The sequence below is a fragment of the Patella vulgata genome, chromosome 4, assembly GCF_932274485.2.
Source record: "Patella vulgata chromosome 4, xgPatVulg1.2, whole genome shotgun sequence".
Lineage (NCBI taxonomy): Eukaryota > Metazoa > Mollusca > Gastropoda > Patellidae > Patella > Patella vulgata.
In genome coordinates, this window is record NC_065882.2 from 43,848,256 (window position 1) to 43,865,846 (window position 17,591).

The 17,591-nt window shown below is 34.2% G+C and overlaps 1 protein-coding gene across 1 annotated transcript; it reads right to left on the reverse strand.

Annotated features, from left to right (window-relative positions):
* Positions 1 to 296: 296 nt before the first annotated feature.
* LOC126818165 (sacsin) lies at positions 297 to 16,051 on the reverse strand. Its single transcript, XM_050545397.2, has 3 exons — positions 9,495 to 16,051; positions 5,459 to 5,741; positions 297 to 4,900 (listed from the first exon to the last, which is right to left on the reverse strand). The coding sequence occupies exons 1-3, from the start codon at positions 15,846 to 15,848 to the stop codon at positions 4,863 to 4,865; spliced, it is 6,675 nt and encodes a 2,224-aa protein (XP_050401354.1). The 5' UTR covers positions 15,849 to 16,051; the 3' UTR covers positions 297 to 4,862.
* Between the last annotated feature and the right edge of the window lie 1,540 nt (positions 16,052 to 17,591).

Genomic DNA, 17,591 nt, shown 5'->3' on the forward strand with positions numbered 1-17,591 from the left:
ATCCCCGGTTGTACGTGGCAAGGAGTAGGGTCGCCTGTCCAACCTCGTGGGTTTTCTCCGGGTCCTCCGGTTTCCTCCCACTGCTAAAGACCCCTACGCGCAAGCGAATTATGTAAATAAAATTAAACCATACGTTAGTCCCGAAATGACCAAGTTTGTGTCGAGTGGACGTTAAACCCCATTTCTCTCTCTCTCTTTTGTCCCAAAAAGTGTGACGGACAGGCACACAGACAGACCCATTTTAGTAGTCCCTTGCTTTCTTCAAAAGGCAGGGGACAAAAATATTAAGCGATTAGTATGGGTCAGAGAAATTTAACTTCGACAATGTATTAATATATAAAATGTAACAAGAACTGAAGAGTCATAAAATTATTATCAGTATCAATGGTTGCCATCCATGGTAATTAATCACTGTAGATTTAGTTTAATATGTTTTCACCTACATTCATCGAAATAACCTTGAACAAACAAATGTGTCAAGCAAGCCTCACTCAACTCTAATCCTGTACATGTATGCACCTAAACAGCAGAAAAATTGTCTCAGAGTTTGATTTTATAAAATTATCAGGTAATCCCCCAGAAATCAAGCAATTCTTGAACACACTTCTGTTAAAAATATATCTGTTTGTAACAGCATATTGATCAGTACAGATTTCTTAAAATAAACATAAATATAAGGCCACACAAAATAAATGTCTTGTTTCTCGGGCAACTGACAGCTGAAACTGTAGGGAGGGAGGGCGGTTTCTTTTTTTTTTTTACTCATTGATGGTGCAAAATAAAATTTGGCTATTGCTGAAAATTGTTGGGGCGGGAGGGCGGTCTTTCTTTTTTTTTTTTTTTTTAAATGAGAAAGTCATTACTTGTTTACGTTTTTGCTTTCCGTTATATTCAACTTTATTGTACATACTTAAAACATAAACCCAAAATCAAGTCTACTAAAACACTGAGACTGAACACTGACTGAAAGGAAAATAATTTTCCATATTTAATTCACATAATTGAAATTGGTTTAAAATAAAATTCCATACGACTATGTAATAGCCCTCCATAAAGACAACAATATTTTTAAAAACTAAGCCTCTTTCACCAGGTGTATCAAAAATAATAATCATGGTAAACAGTATTTAAAACTAAATCTAGTATCGCCGGTTTATTTATAATTATTTACCGAATTCCAACCAATGCATGTCACACCGTGTCATCGGTATTGGAGATTGCCGGAAATACTGTTTCTTGGGATATTCGGTGTGTTTCTCAGGATATTCGGTGTTCTATCCGGTGTTTATATTGAATGACTATTTAAATCTAACTAACAACTGGTCAGTAAAACCATCAAATCGGTAATCCAATTATTATTTTCCGGATTATCGAAACTACCGTAAATGTGCTAATAATGACCCAGATTCTAAGGTATGCATTATGACGACTATCGTCATCGTATCGTATTCTTAGCTATAATTAATTAACCTGTTCTACGGTTCATTATTTTATCAATAGGATTTTCCAAACAAGGACCGACTGAAGCCGGCAATAATGAGCCGATTACGATCGAATGATTGAAATATTGTCGCCAATGACTTTTAACACGAATCAAATTCTAGTTTATCAGGGGAGGTAATTAATATCACGTGATACAAAATGGAGGTTCTTTCGATATCAATAAAAAAGGCAAATCTGCCAAACTTCGCCATTGTTCGGATAAAAAAGACAGCATGTTCATCTGAATCAGTTTTAATACATTTGAATAGATATACATGTATGGCGGATGTAGGTACATGCGGGATATTTTTTTTACGACTTGCTTGTCGATGTGCGGGCGGGCGTTACATATTTATTTTTTTTCATCAAGACTAATAAATAGACTGCACGCGCAACCAATTTTGCGTGCGGGCGGTGCCCGAGAAACAAGTTATTTTATTTGTGTTGCCTAATATGTTTTATTATAATAAAATATTCAAATTGACATAATAAACATCTAAATACTGAGTCACCTTATCTGCTCAATGTGCATGGGTAATATTATAATCCACTTTAGTTTTTAAACAAAAAAAATCACACAAAGATAATTTTATCAGGCAATGAAACAATGCCCACCACAGCCAAGTCAACAAGGGTTGTTGCATATTTTTTCTTTTGTCGGTAAGGAAAACACTAAATTCTTATTACAAGTAACAACCCATTAATTATTATCAGAATTTGTTTGGGTTCTAGTTCAGTGAACAAAATGTGTAATCTCATGAATTTAGCTTTTTAGTTTATCAGAAATCGTTGAATGTAAATAGGCATCATCGGCCCATGACATCAAACACTGTATAAATTCAAAGTCAATCGAAGGATAACTTTGGTCTTCAGAGCATCCATTAGATTTTTCACAGGGGTCAAAAGCCATAACTCTGGAAGTAATTTTCGGAAATCGTTGAAAATCAATAGGCTCATTCATCATATGTGTATACATTTTGAAGTCAATCAGATTCAGTATTAACTTCATCCTCCTCTTGAGGGGGTCCTATATTTTTCAAGAGCCATAACTTGGGCAGTAATTATCAGAAATCATTGATTGAAAATCAACAGGCTTCTTCGTCTAGAGTGTCCACAAGCAATGGTGGACGATAGGAGTGACAACAATATATGATCACATTTCAATGTTGGCGTATAAAAATCACACAAAAAACAGTACACAAATAATAACTTAAATAGGATATCGTTACACAGTAAAACAAGGTAAATATTACTTAACTATTTCATATAGATATAGCACAAAACTCCTTCACATATAACTGATCTCATGTCTTTATAAATAAGAGCCAAACAAGATTATATACAAATGAAAAATATTCAAGACAACCCATAGTTTTAAACAGATCGATATTCATGTCATTTGTCTTGCTGAATACATATTTGTCTTGCTGAATGTATATTTTTTAACAATGAAAATGTATGATGCTAATGCAGTTATCTTCATTATAAATTATAATCATATCTATAACATTCTTAAATATCTTCCACACAATTTAATGTGACAATTACTTAAAAGGCTTAGACATTTACTATTATTATGTTTGAATATTTTGAGGATTTCTCAGAGAAATCAATCAAATGAAGAAGTATACAGCCATTGTATAGGATACTGAAATCAAAACATCTTCAAGCTTCCAAACCAAGAGAAAATTAACACAAAGTAGAATAATTAAATAAGAAAATGACAAAGTAGTATATAAGAACAGTAAAATAAGAAAATACTGGAAAATTAATATATATCAGAATACAAAATGATATTTCCAAAATACTTTAATTAAAGATACATTATGGGAGATTAGATAACGAGTTCGCAGTTCTCACTATAATAGTTAAAAACTAGATAATGTAAAGGCAATTTGCTGAAAATTTCATTAAAATTGATCCACTATGAACCGAGAATTAAGCGATTGAAATTTCCGCCTAGCGTCAATCATAACTAAAATTTAGTCAGTATGATAAATAGCATAGTCTCGATTATCCATTTAATCATTAAATCATGAAGGAAAATTATGCAGTAAATCAGCTCATAATCCACTAAAGATCGCAGGCTAGCGATGCCATTGAGAGTTGATTATGGTCTGAATATGTTAATTAATGTCTAATTAGTAATTTAGATAACATTTCAGGCTTAAAGAAAGACCTGCAACAGACAGATTTAGCTCTTGCATAATGTATGTTTAATAAACTATTTCAAAAATACAAATTGTAACAAAAAATACTACTAAGCAAAACAATATTTCAAAATGAAAGAAAATGACCCAAAAAATTAACTAACTATAACCAAAATATGAATAAATATACATACAAGAATGATGTATTATTTCAAACATATATGAAAATAATATACAAAAACACATCTCAAGCTGATGGTAATTCTCAGTTACTTTTTAAATTGACTTCTCTTTGTCAGTGGTGCAGGATGGAGGGCCTGTCTAGTCGTTTGGATGGGATACAAAACAAAGGTCCTGTACACACTGGCGAGCACGTTAAAGATCCCTTGGCAGTTGGAATTCAATATAAGAGTAGGTTGCAGTGCCCCTGTCTAGGCAAAATATCACTCATAGCACTGTATGTCATATGCTCGTCTTCATCAACCCAGTTGGAGTAGGACGTTAAACTCCATTTTAATTTTTTTTTTTTTTTACTTTTGATTTTTCATTCTCATTTTTAATTAAACGTATGGATAAAGTGTAACTGATTACAGTGTTGATTTTCTTCACAGTTATTAAAGTGCATAACTGACTTACACTAGATTCCGACTTGTGGCATCAAGAAGGAGCATCGACATTCGAAATACATGTTGATTTATCAAAATTTTAATAATAAACATAAATTTCAACCTAATCGGATAGAATTCAATAGAATTCTTTGAATATATTACGGAGTGACAACAATATATATAACCACATTTGGAGCAATTACAAAATTTTGATTGTAAGAGCAATAACTCTCTCAAAAATCAATACAAAACTCAACAATACAAAAAGTTTGACTTAGAGGGATACAAGAATTGTGACGGATGGAGTACATGGGCAACAATATACAATATATATCATCACTTTTTTTTTCATGTAAAACAAAATATATATCTAATTTACGGAATATATCTATCTCTCAAAACATATTCATATCAGAACTCATATTTTACCAATATATTATACTAATGGCAAAACACTAGTAATGTTGGGATGCCCTGCTACAGACAGACTATAAAAATAGTAGAATGAACAAAACATATTTGCTTTAAAATATTATAACTTACAAATATAAATTTCTAAAATGTGAAAACCTTAAAAAATCACAGTAATACAAATGCTCTTTGTTCATTTGTCATTTAGATTTTACTCTGTTCTCTTCTTCTTAGCACCCCTAGAATAATCTGAAAAATTAAAGATTATCAAAATTCAAAACTCTAGATATATTGAATGCACATACATGTATTAAACTCTGATAGTTTCAACAAACTCTTCTCTGTTGCTTTATCAATATTACACCGACCAGCAGCTTTGTTGTTTGAATATGTTTGTCTCTTATTCCCTCCTTATAACTAGTCAAACTAGGCCGACAGCAAGTTGAAAATCATGGTTTTGTAAATGGTGGAAATAACATAAATGGCATTTTTCATTCAAGTGGTGGTTATGTGCAGATCTCATTTTTATGGAATATATTATAACCAATCATATGCATCCCTAGAGGATGACCTGGTGCTGCATAGGTTGAAAGCAGTATATCATAACTCTGAAACCGGAAGCGGTAGGCCAAAGCCACCTAGCTACCCTTATGCACCAAATTTCAGCCTCGGGACAGTCCTAATGTAGTCGCCAACCCTGAATAGACAAACAGATAAACGACGGTCACAAATATTAGTATAGATAAAATCTCTTTCTCAATTGTTTCAAGTCACAGTTAAAATCTGTGAAGTAACAGATGTACTTACTGGAATTGATTATTTCAGATGCTCCATTCACGACCTTTCTTGCTATTTCACAGCCTCTTTGGGAATGATCTTTGTTGTATACATCATTTGGAATTTGTGGGTAACTAAGTGTGTCTGGATATCGCATACGAGTATGATCACCAATCATATTTTGTAGTTCTAATGCAAGTTTTTTTAAGTTATCATAAGGTAAACCATAAGCAACTTGATACACATTGTGAGCATGTGTTACTTTATTTCCATCTATTGTATACCAAACAGCTTTGAGAGCTTTCTCAGCAGCCTATAAATCATAAATTATACATACATATTCTAAAACAATTTTATAATAAAATAAATAATAATACAGCTCACTCTAGTAATGGTTTGAACATGTCATAGCAGACAAAATAAACAGCATGCTGTCACCAGTCCTGTAGTTTAAATACAGAACCAGCGGCTGCCAGGCAGGATACACCCACATTTTGCAAGAGATGGATAGAGAACAAGCTAAAAACAAACAGGATTTTTTGTACAATCAAGGGGAATAATCCAGAAAGTTATGGTCTGAAATGTGCAAATATCAAAAGGGACTAAGATCTTTGGGATAAAAAGATATGTTTTAAGTTTCATCGAAATCGGATAAAAATTGTGACCTCTAGAGGGTCCACAACCTTCGTATTGCATACTTTTACACAATTTGCGTACAAAGAGAGGCCATTTTGTCGGGCAGTTTCATTTCGATTTTCCCGAAATTCAAATTTAACATTCATTATGGTGGAATGGTGATATATTTAAACATTTTTTAAAATCTGAACTCAATCAAAATACGGTGTAACGGTGATATAATTATATGTGAACGTTTTTTCAAAATGGAATAATAATTGTGACCTCTAGAGGTATCACAAGCTAAAAACATGATTTTTCGTACAATCAGGGGCCATAATTCAGGAAGTTATGATCCGATACGCAGTTTAAGTCCGATTTTCATGGTGTAACGGTGATATGTTTGAACATTTTTATAAATTGGATAATAATTGTGACCTCTAGAGAGGAACCTGAAGCTAAAAACGCATTTTTTCGTACAATCAGGGCCCATAATTCAGGAAATTACGATCTGATATGTGCGAATATCGAAAGGAACCGAGATCTTTGGGTTATAAACTTAAATTTCAAGTTTGAGGGGCGGCCATTTTGTATGTCAGTTTTGGTCCAATTTTTTCGAAATTCGAGTTCAACCATCCTTAGGGTGTAACGGTGATATATTCAAACGTTTTTTGAAATCAGATAAAAATTATAACCTCTATAGGGTCCATAAGCTAAAAACGCGATTTTCCGTACAATCAGGGGCCATAATTCAGGAAGTTACGGTCGGATATGTGTGAATATCAAAAGGAACCAAGATCTTTGGGTTACAAACATACATTTCAAGTTTCATAAAGATAGGTTGCCAGGCAACGAAACATACGCCCACAGCAGCTAAATCGTTCGGGCAGTCAACAAGAGTTGTCGCATATTTTACTTTTTTCAGTAATGAAACACTTATAATACACTAAAATCTGATTAAGAGTAACAACTGAGAAAACCATTAGAATTTGTTTGGTTTTTATAAACTTCTACCCCATGCTAACATTTTGTATACAAAACATTTAATATCATGGATTTAGCTGTTCCAAGTCATAAAAATTCATTGAAAATCAATATACTTGTTCCTCTCAAGATCTTAAACTCTGTGTATCAATCTGAAGTCAATCGGATGATAACTTTAGCCTTTAGAGCGCCACAAGATTTTGCAAAGTGATCAAGGGCCATAACTTTGGCAGTAATTATCGGAAATCGTTGAAAATCAATAGGATTCTCCGTCTCATGATCCTAAACACTGTGTATAAATTTAAGGTCAATCGGATATTACCTTTGGCCTCTAGGGCATCCACAAGATTTTTCAATGAAAATCAATAGGATTCTTCGTCTCATGACATTAAACACTGTGTATAAATTTAAAGTCAATCGGATATTAACTTTGGCCTTTAGAGCGTCCACAAGATTTTTGAAAGTGATCAAGGGCCATAACTCTGGCATTAATTATCGTAAATCGCTGAAAATCAATAGGCTTCTTCGTCTCATGATCTTAAACACTGTGTATAAATTTAAAGTCAATCGGATATTAACTTTAGCCTCTAGAGCGTCCACGGACGGACGGGGGCGACGACAATATACGACCACATTTAAATGTGGGCGTATAAAAATCAGAAGAAAATTCCGATCTCTTAGAGAGTCCACAACCTTGATATATCATATTTTTACACTATTTGAGTATGAGGGGCGGCCATTTTGTCTGTCAGTTTTGGTTCGATTTTTACAAAATTCGATCTCAACCATCCTTAAGGTGTAACGGTGATATATTCAAATAGTTTTTTAAATTGGATAAAAATTATGACCTGTACAGGGTCCACAAGATAAAAACATGATTTTTAGTACAATCAGGGGCCATAATTCAGGCAGTTACAGTCCGATATGCGCGAATATCAGCAGGAACTGAGATCTATGGGTTAGAAACTTACATTTGAAGTTTCAACAAAATCGGCTCAAAATTGTGACCTCTATAGGCTCCACAAGCTAAAAATGCGATTTTTCGTACAATCAGGGGCCATAATCCATGAAGTTATCGTCCGATACATGCCAATATCGAAAAGAACTGAGATCATTTGGAGATAGACCTAAATTTCAAGTTCCGTCCAAATCGGATAAAAATTGTGACATGTAGAGTGTCCACAAACAAATTGTGAACGAACAGAAGTCCAGACGGACAGGGGCGACGACAATATACGTCCACATGAAAATGTGGGCGTATAAAAATGTTGTCAGCTACATAAATTCTTCAAATGCCAAGAGGTTTCAGGTGTTCTACAAAGAGTTAGCATAACATACCTTGGGAGAGGGGGCTCATCACACCATGCACCACACATTGCAAGAACATGTCAGGCCCTGCTAACCACAGAAATGACTTTGGCATAGATTTCAAAGGCCCCTAATTTTATTTTGTGAGTGCATCCCAAATTATATTTAAACACAATCAAATCTAATTAGTGAAGCTGTATACATATTTATTGTTGAATCAGTTGTTGATGACAGGTTGCCTCCATGGTTATACTCATTGATCGCAAAAGTTTAAACAAATCACATTCATAATCGTTAAACATTTTATAATGCCAATTGAATATGCACAGATGGCATATTGTATGACTCCGACATGATAATGAAGTATATTCGAAGTTTGATCGAAATCCACCAGAAATAAAGAAGTTTGCTCTGCCACATGAGTATATTTCAGATGGTTCACTTTTTCTCTCTGAACATTATTTCAAAGATAGGTTGCCAGGCAACAAAACATACGCCCACAGAAGCTTAATCATAAGAGTAGTCCTGAATGACTGTAACATTTGTTCTTTTGTTGGTAATGAAAACATTTACAAGAAACTAAAACCTAATTAAATCTAGTCAACAAGGTTCATTTTACGAAGTAATCAACAGCCATAGATTATCTCGGAAATAATTAAACAATGTGTATAAATTTAAAGACAACTGGATACTAACTTTAGCCTCTAGCGTGTCCACAAGAAATTATGTACTGTGGAAGGACGGACAGGAGTGACAACAGAACAGTGAGAGAGAGAGAGAGAGAGAGAGAGAGAGAGGTGTAACACTCAACACAAACTAGGTCATTTCGGGACTAACATATGGTTCAACTTTATTTCAATAATTCACTTGCGCGTAGAGGTCTTTAGCAGTGAAAACCCATGAGGTTGGACAGGCTGACCCTACTCCATGTCACGAACAACCGGCCAATCGAAACCCTGCCAGTTGATTCAATGACAGACCTTATGATACAGCGCGAACACCCTAACCATTCGGCCATCCAACCCCCCAGGAGTGACAACAATATACGACCACAGTTCAATGTGGGCAAATTCAAAGTGTTGTTTCCAGTTTCTGATTGAGAAACTGATGGCAACTTTTTATTTTACTAATATTAATACATCTTATCCTTTAAGCTTACCTGCTGGCATTTGTAGCATACCCAATTATGAAAATCATTACCAATATTCTGTTGAAAAAGTTCAGCTGCTTTTAGATCACTTACAGCTTGTTTCAGCCATCGGACAGCATGATCCAGCATCGGTCTCGGTTCAGTCCGAGTCCGAGTCCAGGAATGGTAATGCTCATAACTTTCATGTGACCAGTAATCTCGGAAGTTTCTGGCATAGCCTCTTCCTCTTGAATTCATGTTTTTGTAGAAATGTCCATATGAATCATCATCTGAGTAATAGTTACTGGAACTTGAACTTGTGTGACCATCAGTTTCATCAAGTTCATCTAATGAGAGACCATTTTTTAATCTATTTACATACATGAATATCTTTTGGGTAATTTCAGTTGCCATTTTTTGATTATGTAGATTTTTATCAGGATGCCATAGCAATATCAGTCGTTTAAGGACTGCTTTTTTTTCTTTTTCTGGAAGTTTCCAAGCTTTTATCAAAGTCTTACGGATACCCAGCAATATGGTTGTGATATCTTGACTAGATCCATCTAAATTATCTTCCTTCACTTTTTCACTTAATTCCAATGTTCTAGATTTACTTTTTCTTGTTCGATGGAACTTGTAGATCTTGAAAAAGTAAACTTCTTTTAAATCGTCTTCACCAACATTTATATTGAATGTAGCAAATTCCTCATCTGTTTCTGCTTTAACCTTTTTAACAATTTTGGCATATACATACATTGGTGAATATTCTACATCTTCAGATTTTGTTTCTTCAAGATCAGGGTCAAAAACTTCAAAACCAACATATTCACCTTCATAAAACTCAGTAAAACTATTGTTCAACAGAAAGTGAAGATCTTCCGGAATCTCACTACCTAGTTCAGGAAATATACTGGATGCTATTGCAGCATAATTAGAATGAATAATGTTTTTATCATCGAGGAATTCTGAAATTTCTGAGACATTCATATTCCAGAGGGCATTAAAAAGCATGCTGTCTATACCACTAGATATGTTGAGAATTCGTTTTAGAAGAGCAATTAATTTTTTTATTAATTCATAGCCTTCTACAGTGATTCCTTGATTGACGTATAAAATATAGTCTTTTGTGCATTTGTTTTGTTGGCTCGACTCTACAAAGTATGCTGAACTTTTACATTCACTATTAGGTACCACCTTTCCTTCATAGACAAGTTCCATGGACAGGTTTTTAACTTCACATACCTTTATGTCTACTATGGTTTGGAGTTTATTTTTCATGGTTTCTTCATCATCAAATGGTATGTCAGCCTTATGTTGATCATGTTTCAGTAAACGCACTAAAGCTTTAAGCATTTCATCATGTTTTAGCCTTTTACTCACTTCAATAGCCAGCTCACCATATCCTGCTCCTTGAATACAATCTTGATTTAGTCTTTCTGTTACTATTTTACTTAATCTCTTCATCTGGTACTCTTTTGGCCAGAAATGATGAGTGCTGTTAGGATCAGGTACCTCCATTTCCAAACGTTTGTATCCAATAAAAAAGTCAATACAAAGCTGTTTAGTTCTTTGATAAATAGAATCGTCATCTATAAAGACAAGCTCAGTTGAATTTTTTAGCACATTTCGTTGATTTGGTAAAAACAATTTCAGATTTTTCAACTCATATTTCTGATCTGCATGCTTTCCCCATAGAATGTTCAATTGTTTGATGCATTGTTGAACAGCGACAGATTCATTTGGATCTAATTCCTCACCATTACTGTTTTCTTCAATGCGACACAGAACTTCAAGATATATGTCAGGAATGGCAGATTTTCTTACTCCAAGTGCCTCAAAGACATCAACATATTTGCCATAATATAATGGTGCTTTAAATATGTGTCCACCGATAAAATAGTCTGGACTGCTTTCTAGAATAACCGAGGAAGCTGGAACAAGCAATTCATCATCAGGTAAAAATATAGTATGATAATCTTTAAGATCCTTAAGTTCCTCCCTAACTTCAGGCAACTCATCTTGTAGAAATTGATAATATGTTTCAAATAACTTCTTCTGGTTGTCTAAGCTAATTCTATTTGGAACTGATTTATCTGTCAGAGATGAACACACATTTTGCATATTTCTGATGAATGTGGTTGAATCCACTGTTTTTGATATTCCTAACAGTTTGAACCAATTAATATAAAACTCGTTCGGTCTTGCTGAATCACAATTTTTTCTTTTTAGAACATATTTCACTGACCAAATTAGATCAAAAAGTGAGTAATCATATGAATCCTGGAATGCTATAAAATTTCTACAGCTGCCAAACTGTGAATAAATTTTTATTCTGTAGTCATCATCTGGTAAACTCTCTTGTTCAAGAAATTTGATGTTTTTTATTCTCTCACAGATTCTTTCTACATTATGATGTTTGCTTTGAAACAGAAAATTGACAAGTACTTGTGATTGATTTTTTAATATGTCCGTTACACCATTAGAAAGTGCTTCTTTGGCAATCGTTTCTGCAAAAAAGACAAACTTTTCCTCTGACACTTTATATATCATTCCAGCGTGAATCAAGAATTGTCTCCATGTAGGGTCATTAAATGGTGGTGGTGGAAAGTCAAGTAATTCATGCATCACCTGAAATACTTTATTTTTATTATCATAGAAGGTTTTGGCTACTGTTTTTCCACTTCGGTATGAAATAAATTGGACTTCTGTTAGCATTCTAATTAACGCCTCCCTTTTGGGTTTAAAACCCTCTTCCATTTTGGTCAACAGGTTGTCTCTAATGTACCTCAAATGACACAACTGTTCTTCATCATTAAAGCCATAAAACCACTTAAGAATATATTTTAAGTAGAGGTCTGCTGGTGAAGTATCTTCTATTCCGAGGATTTTAAATAGATTATCAAGCTTGTCGTGACGTTTTAGGATAATAACATTTGATACAGATGACCAGTGTTGAAGACCTTGTGAAGGTACTGGTGGGTAAGAATCCCTTAGTCTGATATATTGTTTTGGCATATGTAAGGTAATCAATTCACCATCATGTGTTTCATAAAGTTTCAATTGTTTTAATTTATTCTCACAAGCCAACATTTCATTTTTAAACTCATTAAAATATTGTAACATGGTTTGTGCTTTTTTGGTGTCTATTGATGCTAAGCAATTACTGTTAGTGTATAATACTTCAAGGATCCGTTTTGGATGTTTCATATTCGCCACTATGTCACAGGCTCTGTACTTGAAGTAGAGATCCAAGGAGAAATGGTGTAACTCTGGAAACCTTAAGTTTTTGAGAATCTCCTCTGTTTTCTCTAATACAGGCATGCCAGGCATATCATAGAAGGATAGATGTACATAGTCTATAACATGTTTAGCTTGACTCAATGGATACAACAGAAATGTGTTACTCACAGTTTTAACAGGAAGTATAGAAAAGGATTTAACTGGGTTCAAATAGTTTTCTAAAGATATTGATCTGGTGTCATCTGCTAAGTTTGGTATATGATGGTTAAGAAATTTCCAGAGCATAACAAGCCATGGCTCACTTACAGGTTTTCCACTACTCCAAGACACCTCTCTACCCTGACCAATAAAGGGATGTAAATCTGTACCATTAAACCAGTCCGCAAATTCTTCAATGCTCCATTCTTTAAGCGGTTGATATACTGAAACATAGTCTTCAAGAATAGGTAAAATATTTAGAGAAAGAAACCTGTCTGAATATTTCGGTAAAAGATCACAGAATTTTGATACAGTAACTACGCTGTTCTCACTAAAAACATGTAGTTGATGATCTTGTCGTAGTAAAAGTGGTGCCCCATACAAGAAATCAATAGATTTGGACTCCTTATTGCTACTGTTTTGGAAGCATTCTTCCGTAATGACTTTCATCACAAACTCAAACACAATCTTCAAATTAGCTACGCTTTTAAATCTAGTTTGATTAATATCTTTTGGCAGTTCTCCTAAAATACATCCATTGGATTGCCCTTGATTTGCATGAGATTTTAGAAACTTTAATACCAACTCTGGACTAACAGTTTTAGCTCCTTCAATTTCTTGTCGAATCCAACCAGCAGATTTCAAAACTTTCATTCCCAGTGTGACCAAAATGTTCTCTAGTTCTTCCAGTTGATGTGTAAGTTCAATTCCTTCATCACTTTTTGAGTGTGCTATGTGAGAAGACAAGACTGAAGACCTGTAAAATGTAGCATCTGGAGTTGTCTTCTTGGGTTTATAGTATTGATCAAGTGTGTTAAAACAACCAGCAAAGTCATCATCTATCTGAACTGGTACCCAATTAATTTTAAACCAATTACAAGTTTCATCTAAAATAACAGGGAACAAGTTGGATCTACCTTTTGCTATTTTGTCATAAATAGATTTTACTAAATCTTTCCAATAAATGTCACTGGCATGTCTGTTCTTTGGGAATAGAGATTCAAACTGTTGGATCATTTGAATTAAAACTCTTGTCTTCGTTCTGCATTGTCGAGCTGGCAAAGGATACAGTTTATATTTCTGTAGAGCAGATATGTAGGCTGGTACTATTAAAGATTTGCCAAGCTGCAAATTCCATAAAAACTGAACTGAGTCTTCACCTTTCCACAAGTTTCTCCTAGACTCATGATCCAACGCAAATTGCCCATTCACATGAACAGGTAAACCTGTCTCCACTGGAAGAGGTAAAGTACAATAAGCTTTACCTGTAATTTTTGGTTTTGGAGACAAAAAAATTGCAACTCCACCTCTCGGTAGTTTTTTTAGTCGTCCATTCTTATAAGCATTTTGAAGTTTTTCAGAAAATGGAGAATTTGTGAGGAATCCTGCTCGCTTTACAATCAAATAATCTTCTTTCTTCTTCATGTTATCAGTTATTTGTAGTGTTATTGAAATTTCTTTTGGTGTTGTACTGAAAGCACCGTCTTCCTTCTGTTTAATTTTCATTGATATCTCTTTTAGGTAATCATTATAATCTTTCTGTTTTTTTATATCTTCCCCAGACATTGTTGAAGCAACCTCATATTCAATTACCAATTCTTCTTCCCTAATTGAACCGATTTTTACTTTCTTTATGTTTTCTAAAAAGATCATACAAGAAAAAACGTGATCTTTTAGTAGTTCAATGACTTCTTCTATATGTTGTTCGTTAGTTACTTCATCTGAAATTTTGGATGATAATGCCATTTCTTTTGTGCGTAATGGTAAACGGAATAAAGTTCCCTGTGCCTTGTCCCTAGTTAACATAGGTAGATAACCTGTGTGAAAGTCAGCAAATGTTTCTTGCAGATCTTCTGCATCTATCATCATCCCTGGCTTCTGTTGAGTTGCCATGGAAGCATATTTGCAATGTGGATCAAAAATGCAGACAACCTCTCCTATTTCTCCACCTTTTGACCAAAATGATGGAGCATCCGTTATATGATATACTACATTAAATCCTACTCCATACTGACCAGTCTTTAATATATCATCCCTCTTAGTTCCTATACCCAAATCTTGAATACCTTTCAAATCCTGTTTTGTGAAATAGCTATCATTGTAAACGCATAAAGCAGGTCCCTGCATATCACTCCATTCCTCATTTGGTATGGATTTTGTCGGAAGATTCCTAAAATCCTTTATGAAAATAACCTCTGTTGCTCCAGCATCATCAGCATTTTGGAGAATTTCCTTTAAAATTGATTCATCTCTTGGATAACCCTCAAGAATGCGATGAATACGATTGGTTAAATCCTCATGTTGTCCAAACTGAAAAAAATTATCAGATTTCGATAAGGAATTCACAGTATGTTCACGTTTTGATTGAACTCCCATAGACCTTGCAACACGTTGCGTAAACTTCTCATGTAATGGCTTGATGTTTTTTGACCTGCATTTCAGCCAGGGAGTATCATCAAACCATAAGTCTTTGATTGGAGTTAATTTTTTTTCACCATCTGGTAGTTTAATCAGTTGACTATCAATTTTATTATCTGGTAGATTAATCAGCTGACTATCAATGTTGTGTCTTAGTAGTTCTGGTAATGGCTCAGTTAGATGCACCATACATGTTATTTCAGCATCAGATAGCTCTTCACTACCTTTATCATTGTCTATGCATACTAAAACCTCAAGTATTTTGGAGATGGTTAGTTTCTCTGTTACACCAATTAAACAGAAAAAATCTGAATACTTCTTATATCTTGGGCTTATTGTATATAAATATGGAGAAAGATCACTGAATAATTCTAGCGACATCTCTAGTGGTTTCTTCATTGTGGTGTCTTGTAGAATCACTGCTGCATTTCTTAATTTCTCTTCAATGTAAGCATTAACTTTGTCATTTGCGTGTGATAAAATATAGTCATACATTTTTAACACAGATTTTTCTAATGCAGGAAACATATCACTGGATGTTGGTTCTGATGTAATATATTCATGTGATATCTGCAATAAATTACCAACAACTGATTGAATATCTGTTTCCTGTCTAACACCTAACCATTTCAAAACCTCAATTGAGGTCGGGATCCTATATTTGAAATCTTCAGTGTCAACAATTGGTAGTATGCATCCTACAAGATTTATCAATTCAGGAAGGTAACCTTCAATTGCAGAGATAAATTCACCAGTATAGGATTTCTTACACCATGCATACTTTTGACAAATAGACAGTCGAGGTAAAAATCTTAAAGGTGCAATTTTTTCTCTAACAAGATCTGGACAAACTTTATATCTGCTACATGTTTGGTCAACTCCTTTTCTGGTACAAGGTGATGATAAGTACTGAAGAAAATTGATGCAACGTTTCTTAATGTGTTCATAACCTCCAGATTCTAATGCAACATCTATTCTTTCAGAAAGTAGTTCCCAGTCACTAAATTCATCCACCTGCATCCCTAGTGATTCTAGCTGTTCTAGCGATTGTAAACTATTGAAACTTTCTTCTGGAAAGCATTCTTCTGATTCAGAAAATAGTTTAGCCAGTTCTCCTTTTGGGTGTATGAGTTTGGATGGACATGCTAGTTTACCATTTGGTTTAGTAGGAATACACTCATGGTTGGAAAAAAGTATCAATAAATCCTTGCTGCCATTATTAAGTCCATATAGAAGTACTTTATCTAAATCTTCCTTCAACCAGTAGCTATCTAATAAATGTGGAAATATTATTTTGGAGTAGAACTCTTCTATTGAGATGACATGCTCTTTAAAGAAGGGTAGGCATTTAGCATGCTCAAAATTCTCCAATATTGATGAAGGCAAGTCAATGGGATGAATTTGTCCTCTTTTTAAAGATTTTAAGAAGTTCTGTAAAGCTTTAAAAGCGATTGTTCCAACAGTGGTATTTATCCTCAATTTTGGATCTAGAAAAACAGACTGTTTCAAAGAAACAAGATGGAATTGTGGTGTTAAAAACACATCAAAATTTCCTTCACATATAGTTAGGTATATATGACGAGATAATATTTGATCATGCTTATGTGGAGAATTCATGGATGGCCAAATATTATAGTAATGTTGGGGTTCAGATCTTGTTTTCTGATCTATTCTAGTGAGCATGTGTATATATGATTGACTACCAGCATCTTCTAAAAGCACTTTATTCCATCTATCTTCTGCATTGTCCAATTCATCTTCATTTCGCCATGCTAGTTCTCTTCTGCTTGACTGAACAGCAAACGATGCATTGACATGAACTGGTAATTCTGACAGAAGTGGTAAGGGAAGAAAACAAAACAGATGTGACTCGGGGTAAAATCCATGAACCTTTTGCCTATCTACTAACAAATTGTGGTTTTCTGATTGAATAGCTGTTGCAGCAACAGGAAGGAGTCCTTTTAAAGCTGGTGTCTCTGCTTCACTTAATGCTTTTCCTATCCCATAACTCCAACTAATCAAAAATCCCTTAGAGTTTTCAGCTTCTGTAGTTGACAACTGAATTTTTATTTCTTCCATGATCTGTGGTTTTGGCTTTCCTATGTCTTTTACCAATTCGCTTTGCATATCCTTTAATTTTTTCAAAATAGTTGTTCCTGAATTATCAGATGATTTGGAAACAGTCATAAGTTTAGTCAGAACATCTGATCTTTCATCTAAATGATACAATTCAACTTTAACAACTTTTTGAGTGAACATCAGCAAATTTCC